The 22007-nt window shown below is 50.8% G+C and overlaps 1 protein-coding gene and 1 long non-coding RNA gene across 2 annotated transcripts; one reads left to right on the forward strand and one right to left on the reverse strand.

Moving 5' to 3' along the window:
* Positions 1 to 125: 125 nt before the first annotated feature.
* Positions 126 to 1194, reverse strand: LOC120647397. The gene is made up of 2 exons (XR_005664775.1): positions 852 to 1194; positions 126 to 538 (listed from the first exon to the last, which is right to left on the reverse strand). It is a non-coding gene; the product is annotated as an uncharacterized LOC120647397 (long non-coding RNA).
* Positions 1195 to 5951: 4757 nt separating this feature from the next.
* On the forward strand, positions 5952 to 8949 carry LOC120647398 (F-box/LRR-repeat protein 10-like). The gene is made up of 4 exons (XM_039924175.1): positions 5952 to 6209; positions 6313 to 6518; positions 6807 to 6900; positions 7230 to 8949. The coding sequence occupies exons 1-4, from the start codon at positions 6027 to 6029 to the stop codon at positions 8649 to 8651; spliced, it is 1905 nt and encodes a 634-aa protein (XP_039780109.1). The 5' UTR covers positions 5952 to 6026; the 3' UTR covers positions 8652 to 8949.
* Positions 8950 to 22007: the final 13058 nt, after the last annotated feature.

The raw sequence follows: 22007 nt of genomic DNA on the forward strand, positions 1-22007 counted from the left end.
GGATACGTGAACCCTGCATTAGAGTGGTTACATACATAATCTATAAAATTTGTTGAATTCAGACGAGTGCATTTTTGAAAACTGGGAGTTGGGATGTGCAGGTTAGATAGTACAGCCGAGTATCAGATTAATCAAATCAAGTCATTTAATTGTCCTGGCACCGGTGCATGCCCTTACATAAAATGGAGGCCGGGCTTACACATGTGAACTTTTCCGATCCTATATATACTATGGAGATACTATATACATAAGACATGATCAATAACAATAAGTAAAGGCGCATACATTCAAGTGTACGAGGAACACCCCTAAAAAAAGTGTATGAGAAACTGACTGTTGCATATGCATGGATTCATATGTTCCAGGCCTCCAACAGAAATTCAAGATCGATCCAAGAAGAATTTTCAGGCCAAGCAGTGCGTGCCTGGAGCCCCTGGAGGCTTGGCTTCGCCGTAGCTACTATAGTCTTTTACAGGCTGCACTATATACTGCTCCTGTTTCTACTCGATCCAGTGGTCGACAACCTCTCATGCATCACCTGTAAAACATTGTAGTTGAAGGTTTTTGCACAGCAGGATTGTGCAAAATCTATGCTTGTCAACGTGTGATTTGTATGTGCGTTTCAAGCACCAAGACATGCACGCGCGCATGATTGGAAGTCTGGAGCCTGAACAAGTAAAATCAGCTGCTACTACGTTGCAACAGCGGATTTATGCAGACACTAGGTAAAAACTGCTCCGGAACGAAACGCAGGCATAAGCGCTAGCATATGAATGCAGAATGCTCACATAGTCACATATCAGGAGTATGGAGTATATAAATACAGTCTGCGCATATATAGCCGCTCATACCTTGACATCATACAAGATCCCAAGTGAACAAGAGAAGAGAGGGAACCCAGATTGTAGGGAGTGCGACCGAATCTCGTATGAAAGAGTACTAAGATATTGGCACGGCTCAATCAGAAACACCATATCGCGGGCATGGCATCCCGCGTGGTCATCTGAGCGAGCCGAGCCAACATCATAGCTACTATTTCATCACCTCCTTTCCTTTTGCAGGCCCCTGCAGATCGATTGGTGATGGAAAGTAGGAGCAGGCACATGCCAATTCGCCATGGCCATGCAGATAAGATGAACAGCGAAGAGTAGCTGGAGAGAAGAGAGATGGAGCTGGAAGAAGAGGAGAAGGGAGAGAGGGAGGACGGATGGGGGCTGGGGCGGCTGGAGAATGGAGGAGGGGCTCCAACTTTATGCAGCTCGATCGATCTTGTGTGGGTGGGCATTCAAATCCCTCCGGCTACCAAATGAGTAAGACAGGCTGCGGCATTAATGGAAACCAGGGCCCTGTCTGTCTCTCTCCATCTCCATTCTCCAACATCATCGTGGAGTAGTACATGGATGCATATGTAGGTGCAACCACATAAATGAGATTCCCCGGGCCACGCCCAGCTTTCTTGCCCGATCTGACCCCTCCCTCTCCCTCCTCTAGCCCTCCCCCACACAGCTGCTGGCTGCTGCTAGCCTGCTAGCTCTCGACCGCCGCAAAGGATCGGAAGAGGTGCCCAGGCCGCCAGCAAGCCAACAACAACATTGTCTGCCAGTCAGCCAGTCTGCCTGCGTCTGTTCAAGTGTTCATGTGTGAGCGAGAGAGAAACGAAACCCTAGCTAAGTTAGCAGCTATGGCGGCGTGGTGTGGCTTTCTTCTACCGACGGGGCATCTTGGCGACGGGTGAGGATTGAGGACGGCGAAGAACGTGCATGCTACAGCTCCGCCATGCTTGAGAGGTTGAGGGCGGGCGGGGGATGGATCGGAGTAAATGTGTTACGGACGCGGTGCGATCGGGACGTGCCTTTAATTTCCACCATTTTTCATCGGTTTCAGCTGAGCCCGTGTTTAGTTTGTAAGAAAAAAAAAATTCGATGGAATCTTACTAATTTGAAGTATTAAATAAATTCTATTTATAAAATTTTTTATACAGATGGGTTGTAACACGCGAGACGAATCTAATGATGCTAATTAATTCATAATTAATCAATAATTAGCGAATAGTTACTGTAGCACCACTGTTGCAAATCATGGATTAAGTAGGCTCATTAGATTCGTCTCGCGATTTACAGCCTATCCATGCAAAAAGTTTTACAAATAAAATTTATTTAGTACTCCGTACATGTGTTGAAACATTCAATGTGACTTTTTTTTCTGACATATGGATAGATTGTTGCAGCTGCATTTACGAAGGGGCGTGACACCATTCACAACGGGTAATTACTCATGCCATTTCAAGTTCGATCGAACGACTTTCGCAGAAGACGAGGGATGGGGGCGCCGGAAGTAAAGGAGAACCAACCAGCATAGAGTCATTGGTGACGCAGGACGACGAAAACTAGGATTTGTAAGGGTTTTTAGGTGATCCCAACCCAAAACACTACTAATAATGATTTTCTATACTTGCCATGTTATATAGATACTACTCATAGAAACTACATCCCCACTGAATAATTTCTTTTAAAAAAATTGTTATCCCATCATATTTCTTTCTCTCTTTTCTCCCTCTAATCCTAGTTTCTTTGGTTTTGGTTTTTGTGTAGATATGGTTTTTTGCATGAGATCTGATTTCTTTATCTTTTTTCTTCTCTCCTCGTTAATTCTTTTGCTACCTCAGCTTTTTGCTTATATGACAATATATTTAATGCTATGGAAACCAACTGAGTTGAAGGGTTGGGACTGCCCTTATAAGGCCTGTCTCAATGGGGTTTCATGGAGAATTTCGTGACATTAAATATCATCAATTTTGCTGACGTGGCAAGAAGAGAGAAAAATGGAGTTTCATGGGATGCGAAGAGAGTTTCATCACTATGAAATTTATCTGGCATGATTACCTAGTTTTCAATCTAGATATCTATGTACATGAAACTCCCATTGAGATTGACCTAAATCCCTCCACATTAGTGAAGGCTAAAAATATTCAAAACGCAGGAATAGTGGAGCATGCAAAGCACGGACATATAGGCTATAAACAGGTTGAATCGTCGTGAGGTTAGGGGAGAGAGAGAAGAACACAAGAACTTAAAAACTTTATTTATGAGAAAAATAATTGAGTCATGTATTAATAGTAAAGACCTCATACTACAAGGCCATTAATTTTCTGCTAGTAGTGTTGAGAGCAAGTATTATAAGTATTATAAGTGGTTGTGTGCTGGCCGAATCTGACGTGGGAGAGAGAGCGGGCGTATCATGACGCACCCGCGGTAGCCAGCCGAGAGGCATTGCGCCGGTCTGCGATCGACTGAGCTCCCTGCTGGGCTTTAAATCTAGCGAGTCCCGCCACCATCACAACACTCTTTCTCGCCGGCAAACAGGCGTGGCTATTAGCCTTACTCTGATGGCAGTCCCAACCCTCCAGCTCTGTTGGTTTCCATAGCATTAAATAAGCAAAAAAATTGAGGTGGTAGTAGAGTTAATGAGAAGAGAAGGAAAAAATATGAAAAACGGTATCATATCTATGCGAAACTAAGATAAAAAAAGAGAGGGTTGAAGGGAGAAAAAAGAGAAGAGATATAATTCAAGTAGTGTTTTGGGTTGGAATTGCTACGAGAGTTTTCAGCCGCTAGTCACTTGAGCCTGAACAATATTTTTTTTACGAGCATATTTTTATATTGTGCCCACAGTACACACGATATATGTACAACCTAGATCGTACCGTCTTGACCCAAGACGAAACAAAGAAAAGTGTTTTGTTCCTGTTTAATTAGTTTACACGTACAATCGGCTTCATAACCAACTGTACACTGTGTGATTAAGAAGAAGTGCCTTGATAGCTAAGTTCCCGGATATTGCCACAATGAGTTCAGTACTCTACTACTTTCTCGCCAGTGCAAAAGTCATCAAGCGCTGTGCGCAATTAAACAGGTAGTGAGAATTGCCTCCCCTTAGCCTTGGCTGTGTTTAGTTCTCCCAAAGTTTTCAAATTTTCCGTCACATCGAAATCACATCGAAACATTAAATATAACAAATGATACATACATGGAACATTAAATATGGGTAAACAAAATAATTTATTGCACAGTTTGGATGCACGTTGCGAGATGAATCTTTTGAGCCTAGTTAGTCCATGGTAGGACAATATTCACCACATACAAATGAAAAATACTACAGTGCTTTTGAGTTTCACTTTTTGCAAACTTTTCGCATCTAAAACAGCGCTTGTATACGGCCCAGTGCCTTCCGTAGCTTCGTTCCGGATGGTACCGGTGATGGTGATGTCGGCGTGGCTCTGCAGATGCAAAAGAGGCCGCCTTCTCCTAGCCTGCAGCCTGTTGACGCAACGGCACCGGCCGGAGGAAGTAGTGGTGGTGGCCGCTGGCGGTGGGGCTAGGGGCGATCGAGCACGGCGAGACAAAAGAGACAAGGCGACGTCAGGCCGGGGTGGGTGCTCCGTCGCGGCGCGGCGGTGGCCGCTGGCAGGCAGCAGACAGGCAGGGTCCGTCCTAGCGATTGCAGGCAGGTGCGGTTGAATTCCAGGCCCGGACCGCGCGCCGGACGGACGGGGACGGGGACGAGCAGGAGGTTAATGCGAGCTGAGGGCCGGCCGGCCGGGGGAATCTCGTTCTGCCTGCCGGCCCCACCCCGGCCCCCGTCCCCGGCGTAACGTAAATGCGGCCGCGCCATCACCCCGGCCGTGCCGTCGTACGCCGGTCGTCCCTGCCGGCCGGCGTTGCGTTTCTTGCGGGCGACAGCTTGCATGGGGAAGGAAAGCTGGAGTGAGCCGAGGCCACCCATACCGCGGTCGGTCAGGCAGCTGCTGCGCGCGCGCGCGATGTGATTGTGATCCCGCCCGTCCCGGCCGCCCGCTCGTATTGGATTTACCCTAGCGGCTAGCGCCTTCAGAATCAGAACCGCTCTGGCGCTCTCGGCTACGGCCGAATTTCAAAAACCCAAGATCACTTTTTTTAGGCAAAAAAGAGCCTCCGGCTCTTCTGTATTATGAGTTTTTTTTTGTGAGTTTGTGACCGAACAAGATCACATCTTTTTTTAGAGAACATTTTTTTTAGAGGGAACAAGCGGCCTGTTCCGATGGGCTGTCTGGTGTGGCTGGACCGAACAGGCGGAATATCTCATCAGCGTAAGAGAGGATCGCTCGAAGACGAAAGAGAGCATGGGCCACACAAGATCGACGTTATTTTGGGCCTACATTTTCAAGCGCAGATGGGTTATTGGGCTTTACGTCTGGATGGCAAGATTCGAGCAAAAATGTCATGTGGGCCATGTTGAGAGGCAGCCGTGATAAAAACCCAATACAGCAAAACTCAGGCCCAGGATCGGAAGAACAGCAGCGGCCCGCTTGAAGCCTTTTCCTCTTTTGGGACCCGTCAGCTTCACGCCTTGAACATCCACCACGTCTCTTTTGTTAAATACCAAAAAAATACATACAGGTCGCGGCTCTTGCTTTTCTTTATCTTTTAACTCACAGTGTACAGTTTGAACGTGTCCCGACCCAAATCCCATGTATTTCATTTGTTGCGAAAACTTGCTGTAAAAGCTACTGTAAAAAAAAAAGTTGATACCAGCCGTGGTTGACTCCTGGCGTGTACAAGCATAGACTATCTTATTCTTATCTGCATAGATAGAAGCTGCCGCAGAGCACCCGTACAGTACAAAAACCCCAAGGCTCGTCTCTAGTACATACAATGTGTATTCGACGGTTTATACTGTAATAAAAATGAACACCCTTTTTTCAGTTCATTTCCTTCGAAAATCAATACGGCAGCAGCAGCAGCAGCAAATGTTACCATCAGCAGCATATGGGCCTAGCCCGCACGGCCCGCGACGCAACCACCCCGATGCGGCGGGCGTGGGCCCCGTGATCCGATCCGGGACGAAGCTTCCGCGAAGCAGCAACGGCTCGGCGCCTCCTCCTCAAAAACCGCCATCTCTTTCTCTCTCCCACCGTCCCACGAGCCCACGACACCCCCGCATCTCGTCTCCAACGCAGCAATCTGCCTGCAATCTCATCCACCACCACCATGTCCCCGCCAGATCCGATCCCGACGCCGCCGGCGATGGACGCCGCGCTGCCCCCCGCCGTCGTCGCCACCATCCTCTCCCGCCTCGACGTCCGCTCCCTCCTCCTCGCCGCCGCCGCCTGCCGCGGCCTCCGCACCTGCGCCTCCCACGCGCTCGCCTTCCTCCCCTCCTTCCACCTCATCGTCCGTGTACCCTCGCGCCTCCTCGTTATTTCCGCTTCGCCGCGGCTGAGAGACTAACTGGCTTCTCGCATCGCTTGTTTGTTTTTCCTTTTGGTGATTGAAGGAGGTTGCCCTGACGCACGACCTGCTGCGACCGCTGCTGCCGCCGAACCCGAGCCTGCGGAGCCTGCGCCTGGACTGCGCCCGTCTCGAGGACGACGCCATCGGCTGCCTCGCGCGCTCCAGCCTGCACGAGCTGCTCCTGCTCAACTGCGAGAACATAAGCGGCGGCCTGCTCTGCCAGCTCGGCGCCACCTGCAGAGATCTCAGGTACTGTATTTGTATTCTCCAGAGTTTATATTGCTATGGCGATGTGTCTGCGTCGCCTGCACTGGCACTGGCACCGGCACCTGTACGCCACGATCGAAGCCACTCGTGCAACAACCAGTGTCATGTATGAATCCGTGTGCCTGCCATCTGAGGCTTGCTTATGTGAAACACAATGCACTAGCTGCACGATTTGCTTTTATGGCATCGTTTCGGTTTGTTTCAGTACTTCAATTCAATTGTATGGTGTGATACTATGGTACTGATTGCATTTTTTTCTTACGGATGCAGAGTGCTTTCTCTCAACTCTCTTGGTGCGCGTAGGGGGCTGGTTGTAAATTTCTCTGATCTACAGGAATTGCTCAATGGATGTTCTCAGTTGGAGGTAGGTTAAAACTTATACCTCTGATTTCATTCACTAGCGTGTCAACAGATTAGTGGCAATCATTCTGTGATTTCTTTACATGAATTCAGGAAACTGTGGAGGTCAACCCTTAATATTGTAATTCTCCAATTAATTAACGAAAGTCAAACTCCATAGTTTACATACAGAGATCTGCATCTTGTTTTATATGTTAGTTTTATCCATTCCCATCCTCATAATGTTCATGTGAATCACTGATGAGCAACTGTGATCAGACTTTACATCGAAGACATACCTTTACTAATCTTGAATATGTCTGACATTGTTTTTTTTTTTGTGTACATTTCCAGTCACTGAGATTGGCACTGGATTTCTCAACTTTTGATGACCCCAACTTCGGTCGTGTGTGGGCATCTGCCTCCGAAAGGCTATCATCTCTTGAGATTGGGTATATTCCAATGACGATGTTACTTGACCTTCTGGCAGCAGTTGTGGAAGTACAACAATGCATGGACTATGTTAAGGCACCGGTTTTCTTTCCTAGCCTTCAAAAGTTATGCCTCACAGTGGATTTCATAACTGACCATTTGATTGGCTCCATATCAGTCGCCCTTCCATCATTGACGCATCTGGACCTGCAGGATGCACCAATTGTGGAGCCTACATCGTCATCAGATCTCACAAATGCTGGCCTTCAGCAAATCAATCCACATGGAAGACTGAAACATATTTCTCTCATGCGGAGTCAGGAGTTTTTAGTAACATCCTTCCGGCGAGTGAACGATCTCGGAATCCTGCTAATGGCTGACAAGTGCTCAAATCTTGAGAGTGTATGTCTTGGTGGTTTCTCCCGTGTCACAGACACTGGTTTCAGGGCAATCATTCACTCTTGTTCTGGCCTTCATAAGCTTAGGGTGTCTCACGGAAGCCATCTAACTGATCTTGTTTTCCATGACATTATAGCCACATCTCTTTGCCTGACACATGTGAGTCTGAGATGGTGCAAACTCCTAACTGATGTTGGAATTGAGAGGTTATCGTTCAACAAGGATCTCAATGTATTGGATCTTAGAGACTGCCGCAGTTTGGGTGATGAAGCTGTAAGAGCTCTCAGCTGCCTCCCCAAGTTGCAGACATTGTCGTTGGATGGTACTGATATTAGTGATGAAGCATTGAAATATCTGGGACTTGGAACATGTCCTCTAACTTCCTTGTCTTTGAGGGGTTGCCGGAAGCTAACAAATGATTGTATTCCCTTGTTATTTGCTGGCTCTGTTAAACAGAGCTTACAGGTGTTGGATATCTCAAGAATCCCAAGTGTCACAGATGATGGTATCATGTTGTTAGCAAGGAGCCGAACTCCTCTGATTGAGCTCCGAATGCGAGAAAATCCGAAAATTGGGGATGCTGCTGTGATGGCTCTTGCATCCATGCAAGTTGATGGTGGAACTTATGGCAGCAGCTTGCATCTGTTGGATCTATATGACTGCGGTGGGATTACGCCACTTGCAACCAGATGGTTTAAGAAGCCATACTTCCCAAGATTGCGGTGGCTGGGAATAACAGGTAGCCTGAATAGGGTTATGGTGGATGCCCTGGCTAGAAGCCGGCCTTTCTTACACATGGCGTGTCGTGGTGAAGAATTAGGGACTATGCTCTGGGACACCTATTCTGACTGGTATCGGCACAATGATGACGATCTGGATGAACTTGAGCAGTGGCTTTTGGAGGGCGAACCTGTATCAGATGATGACACCATCATGGAAGAATGAGGAAACCGTTTGGCAAACTGTTGTTGTGTGCCATAGTTGCTTATCCAAATATGATCACCTAGCTTGAATCAGCTGTGTTGATCTGTTATTGTACTAGCAGTTGGGATATTCTCATTATACCATTCCTTGGGTAGCTGTTCCTGGCAAACCTGACGTTGTTATGTATGTTATTTGGACTCTGACATTGTATATGGAATGTACTGCTTTCTAATTCAACTGCCAGGTCTTTGCCAAAATGCTCGATTGTTGTACAATTATTGTGATACCAATTTGATGTTATTAGGTTTCTATCTGAAAATACTTTCAATTTAATAAAGTTAGTCAAAACCTTATCCAAATGAAACGAACATGCCTTGCCTGCCGTGGTTGGTGGCTGATGCTGATTTGCTGTGAAAAATAGTACTGGTGAATGGTGCTGATTTAGTGTGAGAGAAAAGCACTGTTGCTGGGTGTAAGGAGAATAGAGTGAAAAAAAAGATGAAGTAATTAGATGATCAAGGAGAATAGAGTGAAAAAAAAAGATGAAGTAATTAGATGATCTCGAGGAGTGGTAAAGCGTACTTTCCCAATATTTTGTTAATACGTTTGTTACTTTAATATAAAAGGTACTAATAATATATTGTGTGTTGTAGACGGCCAATAGTGCTCAATCTATGAAAATAGCGAGATCCGTCTCACCTTTTTCCCTATCTTTCCCGCTCATCCGTTCATTGCTTAAAGGCATCTATTGCTATTTGCTAGTAGTGAATGCTACTTTCTTTGTCGCGGTGTGCAAATCCACAGTCGGGTGGCGTAGTGCACCCGCCTAAACCCAGAGGGAGAGTACTCGGGGTAGCTAGGATTAGTCCAATCTAGATGCAAGAACACGATGAACACAACAGGTTTAGAGTGGTTCGGGCCGCCGGAGCGTAATACCCTACGTCCACTGTGGTTGAGAATGAGATTGCTCGGAGTGAATCCGAGCTTGTGTTATGTTTGCCTTTGACCTGGCTTGGCTTTCTTCGGCCTACCGTGCGTGCTCTCCCTTTTATATGACCAAGCGGAGCATGTACACTGAGCGGGGCCCCGACATGTAGACCCGGCAATATATTATCTTACAACGTACGAATCTTCTGACCAGCCATGGTCTTGAGCTGTCCTGTCGGAGTAGAGTTTAGCCTCTGCAACCGCGCGTTGAGGTCATGATGAAGCGCCGAACTACCGGCTCAGTCCACTGTAGCAGCATGCACTGTTGCTCCAGTCAGTAGCTGGTCATCATGACTCGTCGCCCATGCGCGCGGCGCTGAGTCTATAATGCTTGCCTTAGGAACTGACGAGCCGCCTCGGTAACTGGCGATCCACAGTGTGGACTGACAAAAGCTGCCCCGTGCCCAGCGGCAGCAGAGCACGCCTCAACCACTCGCACTTAATGCGGGTGGGTGAGGGAGCTTCCAGCGGAAGGTTTGCGCCCGCCCGCGTCTGCGTGACACGTGGCGGCTCCGGACCCCTCCCGAGCAGCTAGCTGAGCTGAGAGTTCACGGGGTCCGGATAGGCACGTGGAGGTCCCGGACCCATCTGCGGGAGTCCGGATGGCACGTGGAGGTCCCAGACCCACCTGCGGGGGTCCGGGTCCACGGCCACAGGTGCTGAGCATTTCCACCTCTGGGACACGAGGTGACACCGGACACGTCCCCGAGCGGGAAGCGGATCCGGGACCGTTGGTCCGGTGAGATGGAGTCGGCCACCAGGGGTCCGGCTGCTCAGCTCCTTTAGGCGTAGTTATGGATAACTACACGAGTCTTGGCACAGTAGGAGTGGGTACCCCAGTTGCAGGGTACCGACAGAGGCCCCCGGGCCCGCCTTACGAGAGGCAACGAACCCGCAGGTGGTGGCACTACTGTGAGCAACTTGGCTGCTTCTGGCGCCCAGTGGTGCGCGCCGCAAGGGTCTTGTCCTGCGTCGTCCATCCTTTGGGTCACTTGCTGCATCATCACATTTGGACCTGCACATGACTCAAGGTAGATGCTTAGTAGCGTGCCCACGGGTCCCAAATCTTGTTGGCTGTGATCCTTTGAGATAGACAGCTAGGCTCAGTGAACGGAGCTCAAGGGGCTGGCCTTTAGGTTAAGAGAAAGTCCGGACCTCCAGGTTCCCAGTCCTAGGTACTACGACACTCATTCACAGGAGGTGGTGCGTGCAGGCTTAGGGTACGGAACCAGGCTAAGCGGCTACACGGCTCCGGACCTCCCCGGAGAATGAGTGCGCTTCCCTGAACCTGCAGGTTCCCAGCTGTAACATCCCAAAAATTACCTAAAATAAATCGTGCGCTAAAATTTTGCTTCGTCGTTGAGCTCGAGATCCCTCCTTGAAACCCTAACCCCAGTTGTCCGGAATCCTCCCTGTCCCGCCGGATCTCCCGATTCCCCAAAGACCCGACACCCGTATCCAGCACCCTGTTTCCCCTCGACCTACGCGTCGCGCTCTCGCGCGCCCGGACGCCGAGCATGGCCGACCGGCTCCGCGATCAGCGCCGTGATCCCGGCGCGGATCCCTCCCTCCCTCTCCCCTTTTTTCCCTTCTCTCTCCCCTGCTTTTCTTTTTCTTTTTCTTTTTCCCATTTTCTTTCTCTTTTCTTTTCTTTCTCTCTCCTTCCCTCTCCCTCTCTCTCCTTCCTTTCTTCTCTGCCGCGCGCGCCTGGCCCGCGCCCTTCCCCTCGCCCTCTGCTCCGCCCGACCGTGCCCAATCGAGCACGTCTCCCCGGACGAGCCGCCCTTGGACCCCATCCCGGTCACGCAGCGCGCCTGGCCGGCCCGGTCCTCCTCCCCGCGCGCGCGCTGCTGCTGCCTCCCCCCCCTCGCGCGCGCACACGCGCTCGGCCGCAGCAGCTGCTCGGCGCCTCAGCCTGAGCGCCGCGCCGCCGCACCACGGCCGCCTAGCCGCACCTGCGCGCGCAGCGCCCCGCCGTCCGGCCCGTGCGCAGCCCGTCGCGCGCAGCACCACCCTGCCCAGCCCCGCTCGCCTGCGCCCCGTGCTTCACCCTGGCCCGCGCGCGTCACGCCACGGCCGACCGCCGTTGACGCTGCACAGCGGCGTCGACCGTGGCACAGCGCCGCCTGCGGCGGTCGCCGCCTGCCCGTGCCGTCACGTCGCCTCGCCGCTCGGTTTTCGCACGCCATTGACGCCCCACCAGTGCTCCCGCGCCGTGCCGTCGCGTCGCCTCGCCGCCCCCCACGCCATTAACGCCGCCCAGCCCCCGCCACCGCCTTGGCCGCCTATAAAAGAGGCCGCCGAGCCCCCGAGCACCACACCGCCACCTCGAACCGCGCCGCCACCCCACGCCCCCTCTCCGCAACCCTGCACCGCCGCCGCCGCTCACTCACCCCCTCCGCTGCTGGCCTCCGTGGCCGGACCGCCACGCCCCACCCCGGCACAAGGTGAGGCCGGGGATCGACCCCGCAGGGCCCCCACCTCCTTTCCCCTCTACCCCGGGCCGCCGGCGAGGCTCAGAGCCGCCGAATCGCCGGCGCCAAGCGCCGCCTCCACCCTCCCCTGTTCGGGACGCGAGAAGGGGGAAGAAGAAGGGCGATTTCGCCCAGAACCCCCTCCCTTTCTCCTATTTCCTTAAGAACCCTTCCACCTCTTGATATTTTTGCAATTAGAACCCCCTCTTCTGCTATATTCTCAAAATAAACCCTCACCATATAAACTTAGTTATAAATAAGCCCCTGACTCTTCTAGATTAACCCAAGAAACTTCTAAAATATAAACCAAGCCCCTGCCTACTTAATCTTAATTACAATTAGGTCCCTGGACCCCTGTTTAGGCCCTAAACACTCCTTTGACCTATCATTTTATGCGTCTAACAACCTCGGATCTACCCAAAACTGTGCCACGTCTCTCTTAATATAGTTTTGACCATGCCATCAGAAGCACACCCAAAAATATCACCCCATACCCTATATTTTATGTGTTCCCGTTTCGAGCTCGACGACAAATCTTTGTTTTGATTGTGTGCTTGTTTGTGTGTGCTGTAGACCACGGAGTGACCGAAGGAGAGCCCGTCAACGAGCCGTACTGTGAGCAGGAGAACGAAGACCAGTTCCGCGACCCCGAGCCCGAAGGACAGGACCTCCCCGAAGGCTACGAAGACGGCAAGTTCAATCCCATCCTTTGATGCATGTTTCTGTCCTAGTTTTTATAAACACAACCCAATGGCCTGTTTTATAAATTGCATATGTTTTACTTGCATGAAAACACGGTTGGATAGCCACCCCTTGATTTGTGATGACCATTCCTTGACCACCTAGATTAATGTCTGATTTTGTTTGGACGTTAATCGATATTAGAATGCTTAGGACTTTACTCATAATACTATTTGATTTATAAAGAAAATGTGTGCGTGTGGGAAGGGGTAAAATGTGGATTTTCGAAAGATGAGTATGGGCGAGGTGGACGGCATTTTTGTGTGATTTGCCGATTGGTGTGCTTATGCCTGTGTGGCTGGGCAAAGAAGGGAGATATCCATCTTGTCGTGTCTAAGGACAGAGTTGGTGTGTCATCTCACCTAACTCCTTTATCGTGCAAACCACTCGACCGTTGAATGGGCAACGGCGTAGCATAAATCCCACTAGTTGGTGTCATAGCCATCAGGAGAGCTGAGAGCAACGGGTGACTAAGGAAAAGGGATAAGCCCCGAGTGACTTATGCCCGGTTATACCTAAGTGAATGGTCAATGACCCCTTGGTGCATCCCGTGATGGCTAGTCAGGCTTAGCTATGGTGGGTAATGGCTATGTTGGGATCTACACCGACACGACGGTGTTCGAGTTGTGGTATCCTACTTGTGGGTAAAGTTGCATACCTCTGCAGAGTTAAGAATCTATTCGAATAGTCCGTGCCCACGGTATTGGGCGAGTTACGGTGTGGTCACATAACTAGTGTTTCATTGGGATGGGCTGGTGTGAGTTGTTTTGGAATTGTGTCCGGCAGTTGTGCCGTGTGCTACGACGGACGGGGAGTCCGGTAGCAGTTTTAAAACCTGAATTCTGTGTTACTGCAAAAACTGATTTCTAAAAGGTTTTCCGTAAAATAAACCCCTGCTTAAAATGTCGTTTTTCTGCAAATTAAACCGTAACCTTAACCTTGATTTACCTATGCATATTATTCTGTTATAACCCCCTCCGTGGGTGTGGTTGAACTTGCTGAGTACGTTTGTACTCACCCCACTCTTACTTTTTACAGAAGAAGACCCAGACTTCGTTCCAGACGACGCCGAGTAGGGTTACCGTTCTACACCCAACCTTGCCTGTGGTACCGGCCCTGTCAAGATGCCTCCGCTGTCGCAGTACTCTGAGCCCGTGATAGACCCTATGTGGTTCGCGGTCTGGTGTTACGTTGTACCTTGGTTAATAATTATCATTATCTGTATCGAGTGTCCTCCAAGGTTTGTACGGTTTTGAACCATCTGATGTAATAAATGTGGCATCAGCCTCCTGGGACTGGTGCTTTGTATCACATTTAAGTCTTCTCTTATGAGGGGACGCTTCAGGTGGTATCAGAGCCGTAGGATTGGCCGTAGGACGTGACCCTAGGAGCGAAACCCGTTTTCAGGACCCTTCACCTTAGGACTTTTCTATCCTTAATCCTTTCCTCACACAAATACTTACCCTTGGTTCTTGCCCTGTTCCAGATGGCTGACAATGGATGGATCGGCGGAATCTGTTTCGCAGAGCCCGGCCTTCCTAAGTTGTTGATACTCAGCCTGGAACGCATTGGAGTTGTGGATCCGCCAGAGTTTCTTTACCGGGAGTATGACTCCAAGGGCACTCTTCGGTGCGACCTGATGATCTTCATAGCAAGGAGCACCCGCTATCCTGATGTGGACCCTTGGTTCATCTCCACCACTGGATTCCGTTTCCCGGATACCTATCGGAAAGCCGCCCGCAAAGCCCTACGACGTCTGCGTGTGATCTACAGGCATCACCTCCAGCGGACTCCTATGGGATTTTTCCCGCCGGCTGAAGGAAGAGGACGCACATGGATTGCCAGGATGAGAGGACTTGGAAGAGAAGAAGAAGACCTAGAAGACACAGTCTCTCACCTATCCATCTATCTCACCGGCCTGGATGAGCTCTATCGCGAGCAAGCAGCACAACTGAAACAGCAGGTCCACAGAGCAGAAAAAGCAACCCAGGAGATGGAGGAACAACGGTCGAGGACTTTCCATGCCGAGTATTCCCTAGCCGCCCTCCAAGTCCAAATGGATGAAAAAGAGGAAGAACTGGAAGAACAGCGGGCAAGAGCCACACGCGCCGAGGACTCGCTAGCCGCTCTCCAAGCTCGTATGCGGAGGTACGAGGCTCGCTGGGGAATAGGCGGATGGATAGAAGAAGACGCAGAAGAAGAACCCGAAGAGGCTCAATGGGATGTAGGCATTCAGGCCGAAGAGGAAGAGCCCATGGAAACCCATTGGGATGTTGGAACTCAAACCGAAGAAGAAGAGCCCGAGGAAACCCATTGGGATAAGGGTACTCAGACCGATGACACCACGGATCAATATCTCCCACTGAAGAAGCGCTCTCTTAGGATCGAGGAAGGGTCCCCATGATAGGAGTAGTCTCTAAGCTTGAACCTTTGCTCTAATAATCATGTACCCATGAAGTTGTACCCCCACCGTGATGCCATAAATAAAAATAATCTCCCCTTTTGTGTACCTCAAATAATCGTGCAAGTTTTTCACCCTATCTTTGTTTTCAGATGGCTGAGGAGGGATGGACCCAGGGCGATTGCCAAGCTGCGCCTGGCTTCCCCAGCCTCTTGATCAACGCCCTGGAGAGCCTTGGCGTCACGGAACGCCCAAGGTACTACAGCAGAGAGTACGAGCATCATGGCACTCTCCGCTGCAGGGTGATCTTAGTCGTCGCCAGAAGTGACCGTTACCCTGACATCCTGTCATGGCGAGTGACTGCTACAGGGTTTAGGCACCAGGACACCTATCCCCTAGCCGTCAGGAAAGCACTTCGTTATCTGTGCCGGATTTTCGAAGGACACCTCACCCCCACACCAATGAGGTTCTTTCCACCAGCCATCAGGACACCAGTTTGGGAAGCTCGAATGAGAAGCCTGGAACGGCGCCGCCATGAAGAAGTCCTCCTGTACCAAGTAGCTACCTACCTAGCCTCCTTGGATCAGCTCTTTGACGAGCAAGCCAACTTGCTGAGGGAACAGACCCATCGAGCCGAGCAAGCAGAGCTCGCGCTAAGATTGCAGCAGATCCGAGCAGTCCAAGCCGAGGCAAGAGCCGCAGCAGCGGTCAGCAGTGAAGCAGTTGCCCAGGAGAGCCTCAGGCAAGCCCGAGACCGGCGTATGCAAGAATGGGCTAGTAGTGGAACCCCAGTCCCGGCAATAGGAGAAGACCATGTTCTGCTCGGAACGCCCGTCATAGGATGGGGACCACTCGTTGGAAACCCACTAGCCCCACCCGAGAATCCTGGAAGGTCTACGGCCGCCGCCGCAAGAGAAGCCGCAACGCAACCCCGGGAAAACGGAGGTCTAGAGGATGGCGAACCGGGACCACTCATTTCCCCGGAGGTCGTGTGTTCCTTTCCGAGGGAGGAACCCACTCAAGCCGATGAGTCAGCCTAAAGTGCTAGCGACCGTCAAGGGATGAAGCCGTGTGGTCCGAAGAAGATCAGTGCCCCTTTTCTTTTGTAGTTGTGTACCCAGTCGTGTAGTACGCGTTTGACCTTGCCCCTTGTTGTACCACCCTTGCTGTAATAAAGTTGCTTGTGCTTGTTGTTTGTGATGATTGCTTGTTGATTGTGTGCTTGCCGGCAGTAAATAGATACTGCCTTTTCAAAAATACGACTTAACCAACTTAAACATCACCTAATCTTAGTCCCAATCCACTCGTTCTGCAGATGGTTTCCCGGAGCATCACAAGGGCCTCCCGAGTCAGGGACCCTGCAGCCGCTGATGCAGGAGTACACCCTGACGGGCAAAACCATCCGCAGGAAGAACAAGAAGTGAGTCAGGGCAGAGGAGAAAATCATGGTGCACAGCTGCCACCACCACCACCACCACCTTTCGTGGACCTGGCACAAGTAATCCATAACCAGACTCTCATACTGGAGACACTGGCCAATGCTCTAGTGAACAGGCAGCCACGAGAGCAGACCTTTAATGACAAGCTGACAGCTTTTCTGAGGGCCAAGCCACCCACTTTTGCCGGATCCAGCAACCCCTTGGATGCAGATGACTGGCTCCGCGTGATCCAGAGGAAGCTCGAGCCATTTGGGTGCCAGGATCGAGATAAAGTTCTTCTGGCTGCACATCAACTCACCGGGACTGCCTTAGCCTGGTGGGAGAATTACTGCGCTGCTGCCAGAGATGCCTCCACCATCACCTGGAATGAATTCGTGAGGGAGTTCCGCCGTTATCACATTCCCTCGGCCACCATGAAGCGCAAGGCAGATGAGTTCCGCGCACTTCAGCAGGGGAGTATGTCGGTGGAAGAATATACTCACCAGTTTATGGAGCTGTCTCGATATGCGCCAGATGAAGTGAACGACGACGAGAAGAAGCAGGACATGTTCAAGAAGGGACTAAACCCAGAACTCAGGACCCTGCTCACCCCTCAGATCTATCCTGATTTCAACACCTTGATGAACAAGGCAATCCTCACCGAGAAGGCTAAGATTGATGAAAGGAAAGAGAACAAACGCAAGTTTCTGGAGAGTAAGTCTCGCCAGCAGGATCGTTTTCAGAAGACCAGAAGTCTCAGCTACAACGCACCAAGGTCCCAAGCCCCAATGCAGTACAAAACTCAGTCTCAAGTGACAGGACCACGGGCCCCTAACACACAGCCCAGAAGCCAGAACACCATGAGGGCCTCACAGAATAATGCGAGCCAGGTCACCAACAACAACAGCAACGTGAGAGCCTGTTTCAACTGCCGTGAGACGGGTCACTTCATCGCCGACTGCCCCTATGCCAAGAACAAGCCTGCTACTTCGGCTTTCTCCAACACAGTGAACGGACCCAAGCCAGTTCTGACCGGTGCCAACCGAGTGCCCCTCCGTGGCAACAGCAACAACAACAACAACCAGCAGAGGCAATCCCAGCAGTCTTTTGGACGAGCCCGTGTCAACCACATCGACGCACAGGAAGCTCAAGGAGCCCAGGGCGTAGTACTCGGTGAGTACCTAGTCAGCTCAACTCTTGCAACAGTACTGTTTGATTCTGGAGCATCACACTCATTCATATCCTCGAGCTTTGTGGAGAAACATAAAATACCTACGGTACTACTAAAAACACCCCTAATAACCCGGACGCCCGGAGGAGACATCAGGTGTCAACTGGGTTGTCTACGGGTAAGGATCAATTTAAGTGGGGTAGAGTTTCTAGCAGACCTAGTAGTACTTAAGTCAGAAGGGATAGATGTGATCCTTGGAATGGATTGGCTGAGTAAACACAATGGCCTCATAGGTTGTACGGATAAGGTAGTACATCTAACAAACTCAGAGGGAGTCCGAGTGACCTGTCATACCCGGGAAAGTGGAGCAAACCCGATGATATTCAGTATGGAAGCCAAGAACTTGGATGAAGTCCCTGTAGTGAATGAGTACCCCGATGTCTTTCCCGAAGAGCTTCCCGGTATGCCACCAGATAGGGACATAGAATTTGTCATTGATCTTGTTCCTGGAACCGCCCCCATAGCCAAGAGACCGTATAGGATGGCAGCCTCCGAGTTGGCAGAATTAAAGAAACAACTAGAGGAACTACAACGGATTGGCTTTATCAGGCCAAGTTCGTCACCTTGGGGAGCCCCGGTTCTATTCGTCAAGAAGAAGGACGGGAGTATGAGGTTGTGCGTTGATTATCGAGCACTGAACGAAGTCACTATCAAGAACAAGTACCCTCTTCCCAGGATCGATGACCTTTTTGACCAGCTAAAAGGAGCCAGGTACTTTTCCAAGATTGACCTAAGGTCCGGATATTTTCAGCTCAAGATTAGGGAAAGTGACATTCCGAAGACAGCCTTTGTCACCCGATACGGACAGTTTGAGTTCACAGTGATGTCTTTTGGACTGACAAATGCACCTGCCTATTTCATGAACCTCATGAACAAAGTGTTTATGGACGAGCTAGATAAGTTTGTCGTAGTCTTCATTGACGACATACTTATTTACTCGAAGAGTATTCAGGAGCACGAACAACACCTGAGGGTAGTTTTGGAGAAATTGAGAGTGCATAGGCTATACGCCAAATTCAGCAAGTGTGAGTTCTGGCTGGAGAAAGTAGCTTTCCTTGGTCACATTCTGACCGCGGAAGGAGTAGCAGTGGATCCCGAGAAGGTCGAAGCAGTCTCCAACTGGCAATCGCCGACCAATGTCAGTGAGATCAGAAGCTTTCTTGGATTAGCTGGTTATTATCAGAGATTCATTGAAGGATTTTCTAAGATAGCCCGGCCCATGACAGAGCTGCTCAAGAAAGAGAAGAAATTCACCTGGACGGAGTCGTGTGAAAGAAGTTTCCAGGAGTTGAAGCGAATATTGACGACAGCCCCAGTGCTAACCCTGCCGGATATTCATCGGGATTTTGTCATCTATTGTGATGCGTCCCGACAAGGATTGGGTTGTGTGCTGATGCAAGATGGGAAAGTCGTTGCATATGCTTCCCGTCAGCTTAGGACTCATGAGCAAAATTACCCGACTCATGATTTGGAGCTTGCAGCCGTAGTGCACGCACTTAAGATCTGGAGGCACTATTTGATTGGAAATAAGTGCGAAATCTTTACCGATCATAAAAGTCTGAAGTATATCTTCACCCAACCAGACCTAAACCTGAGGCAGAGAAGATGGCTGGAATTAGTCAAAGATTATAATTTGGAAATTCATTATCACCCAGGTAAAGCCAATGTAGTAGCCGATGCCCTAAGTCGGAAATCCTACGGGCCCAAGAATGACCATTTACGAGAGGAAATGGCACGATTAAATGTGCACATTGTCCCTCGAGGTTCCAGCCAAGTGCTGAACGTTCAATCCACTCTAGAAGAAAGAATCAGGAAAGCCCAAAAATCGGACAAGGGGCTGATGGAAATCCGGAGGCAAACCGGAGAAAATAAGGCCCCAGACTTTCGAGTTGATAATAAGGGAACGTTGTGGTATAAAGACAGAATTTGTGTGCCCCAGAAAGGAGATTTCAGGCAGATAATCATGGATGAAGCCCACAACTCAGCCTACTCCATCCACCCAGGATCCACCAAAATGTATATGGACTTAAAACAGAAATATTGGTGGAATGGGATGAAGGCAGATATTGCACGATTCGTCGCCCATTGCGATACTTGCCAAAGAATTAAAGCTGAACACCAGAAGCCGGCAGGATTGTTGCAACCCCTACCCATTCCGGTTTGGAAATGGGATGAAGTAGGAATGGATTTTGTAGTGGGCTTGCCCAGAACCCAGAAAGGACATGACTCCATATGGGTAATAGTGGATCGCCTTACTAAATCAGCACATTTCATACCCGTACGGACCAACTATGACGGGGAGAAGCTAGCTAAGCTCTATATAGAGAACATAGTGAAATTGCATGGTGTGCCCAGCCGAATCGTTTCAGATAGAGGGACCCAGTTCACCTCAAGATTTTGGAAGAGTTTGCATAAAGCCATGGGCACCAAGCTAGACTTTAGTTCCGCTTATCATCCGCAGACGGATGGTCAGACAGAAAGGGTGAATCAGATTATGGAAGATATGCTGAGAGCGTGTGTTCTCACTTATGGCAAAGATTGGGAACAAAGCTTACCGTATGCCGAGTTCTCATACAACAACGGGTACCAAGCAAGCTTGGGCATGTCACCGTTTGAAGCTCTCTACGGAAGGAAATGCAGGACCCCTCTGATGTGGTCAGAAGTTGGAGAACGTGCCCTAGTCGGCCCCGCACTCATAAAGGAAGCAGAGGAAAGAGTCGCCGAGATTCGAGAAAAGCTAAAAGCAGCCCAGTCCCGACAAAAGAGCTATGCGGACAAGAAAAGACGGGAAATAAGTTTCAACCCAGGAGATTTCGCGTATCTCAAGGTATCACCCATTCGAGGGACCCGAAGATTTCAGGTACAAGGAAAATTGGCCCCTCGGTATATTGAACCATACCGAGTTCTGAAGAAAATTGGAGCAGTAGCATACCGTTTGGAACTACCAGAAGAAATGTCGGATATACACCCAGTATTCCATGTCTCGCAGTTGAGAAGGTGTTTGAGGGTACCCGAGGCAGAGCACGTGCCAGTAGAAACAATAGATTTACAGCCAGACCTGCGGTACCAGGAAATACCGGTCAAGATTCTAGACACCGTCGCCAGGAGAACCAGAAACTCCGAAGTACGAATTTGCAGAGTTCAGTGGAGCAGACACGGAATAAAAGAAGCTACATGGGAGCGCGAAGATGCTCTGAAGAAGGAATTTCCCCACCTGTTTAGGAACCAGTCGAATCTCGAGGACGAGATTCATTTTAAGTGGGGTAGGTTTGTAACATCCCAAAAATTACCTAAAATAAATCGTGCGCTAAAATTTTGCTTCGTCGTTGAGCTCGAGATCCCTCCTTGAAACCCTAAACCCAGTTGTCCGGAATCCTCCCTGTCCCGCCGGATCTCCCGATTCCCCAAAGACCCGACACCCGTATCCAGCACCCTGTTTCCCCTCGACCTGCGCGTCGCGCTCTCGCGCGCCCGGACGCCGAGCGTGGCCGACCGGCTCCGCGATCAGCGCCGTGATCCTGGCGCGGATCCCTCCCTCCCTCTCCCCTTTTTTCCCTTCTCTCTCCCCTGCTTTTCTTTTTCTTTTTCTTTTTCCCATTTTCTTTCTCTTTTCTTTTCTTTCTCTCTCCTTCCCTCTCCCTCTCTCTCCTTCCTTTCTTCTCTGCCGCGCGCGCCTGGCCCGCGCCCTTCCCCTCGCCCTCTGCTCCGCCCGACCGTGCCCAATCGAGCACGTCTCCCCGGACGAGCCGCCCTTGGACCCCATCCCGGTCACGCAGCGCGCCTGGCCGGCCCGGTCCTCCTCCCCCCGCGCGCGCTGCTGCTGCCTCCCCCCCCCCTCGCGCGCGCACACGCGCTCGGCCGCAGCAGCTGCTCGGCGCCTCAGCCTGAGCGCCGCGCCGCCGCGCCACGGCCGCCTGGCCGGACCTGCGCGCGCAGCGCACCGCCGTCCGGCCCGTGCGCAGCCCGTCGCGCGCAGCACCACCCTGCCCAGCCCCGCTCGCCTGCACCCCGTGCTTCTCCCTGGCCCGCGCGCGTCACACCACGGCCGACCGCCGTTGACGCTGCACAGTGGCGTCGACCGTGGCACAGCGCCGCCTGCGGCGGTCGCCGCCTGCCCGTGCCGTC

The sequence above is a fragment of the Panicum virgatum genome, chromosome 9K (assembly GCF_016808335.1).
Source record: "Panicum virgatum strain AP13 chromosome 9K, P.virgatum_v5, whole genome shotgun sequence".
Lineage (NCBI taxonomy): Eukaryota > Viridiplantae > Streptophyta > Magnoliopsida > Poales > Poaceae > Panicum > Panicum virgatum.

Bases quoted from the DNA above. Each gene is read 5' to 3' on its own strand.
- LOC120647398 (XM_039924175.1), top strand. From the start codon at position 6,027: ATGTCCCCGCCAGATCCGATCCCGACGCCGCCGGCGATGGACGCCGCG. The intron at 6,519-6,806 runs GTACTGTATTTG...TTACGGATGCAG, and splicing joins GCCACCTGCAGAGATCTCAG to AGTGCTTTCTCTCAACTCTC. The intron at 6,901-7,229 runs GTAGGTTAAAAC...GTACATTTCCAG, and splicing joins ATGGATGTTCTCAGTTGGAG to TCACTGAGATTGGCACTGGA.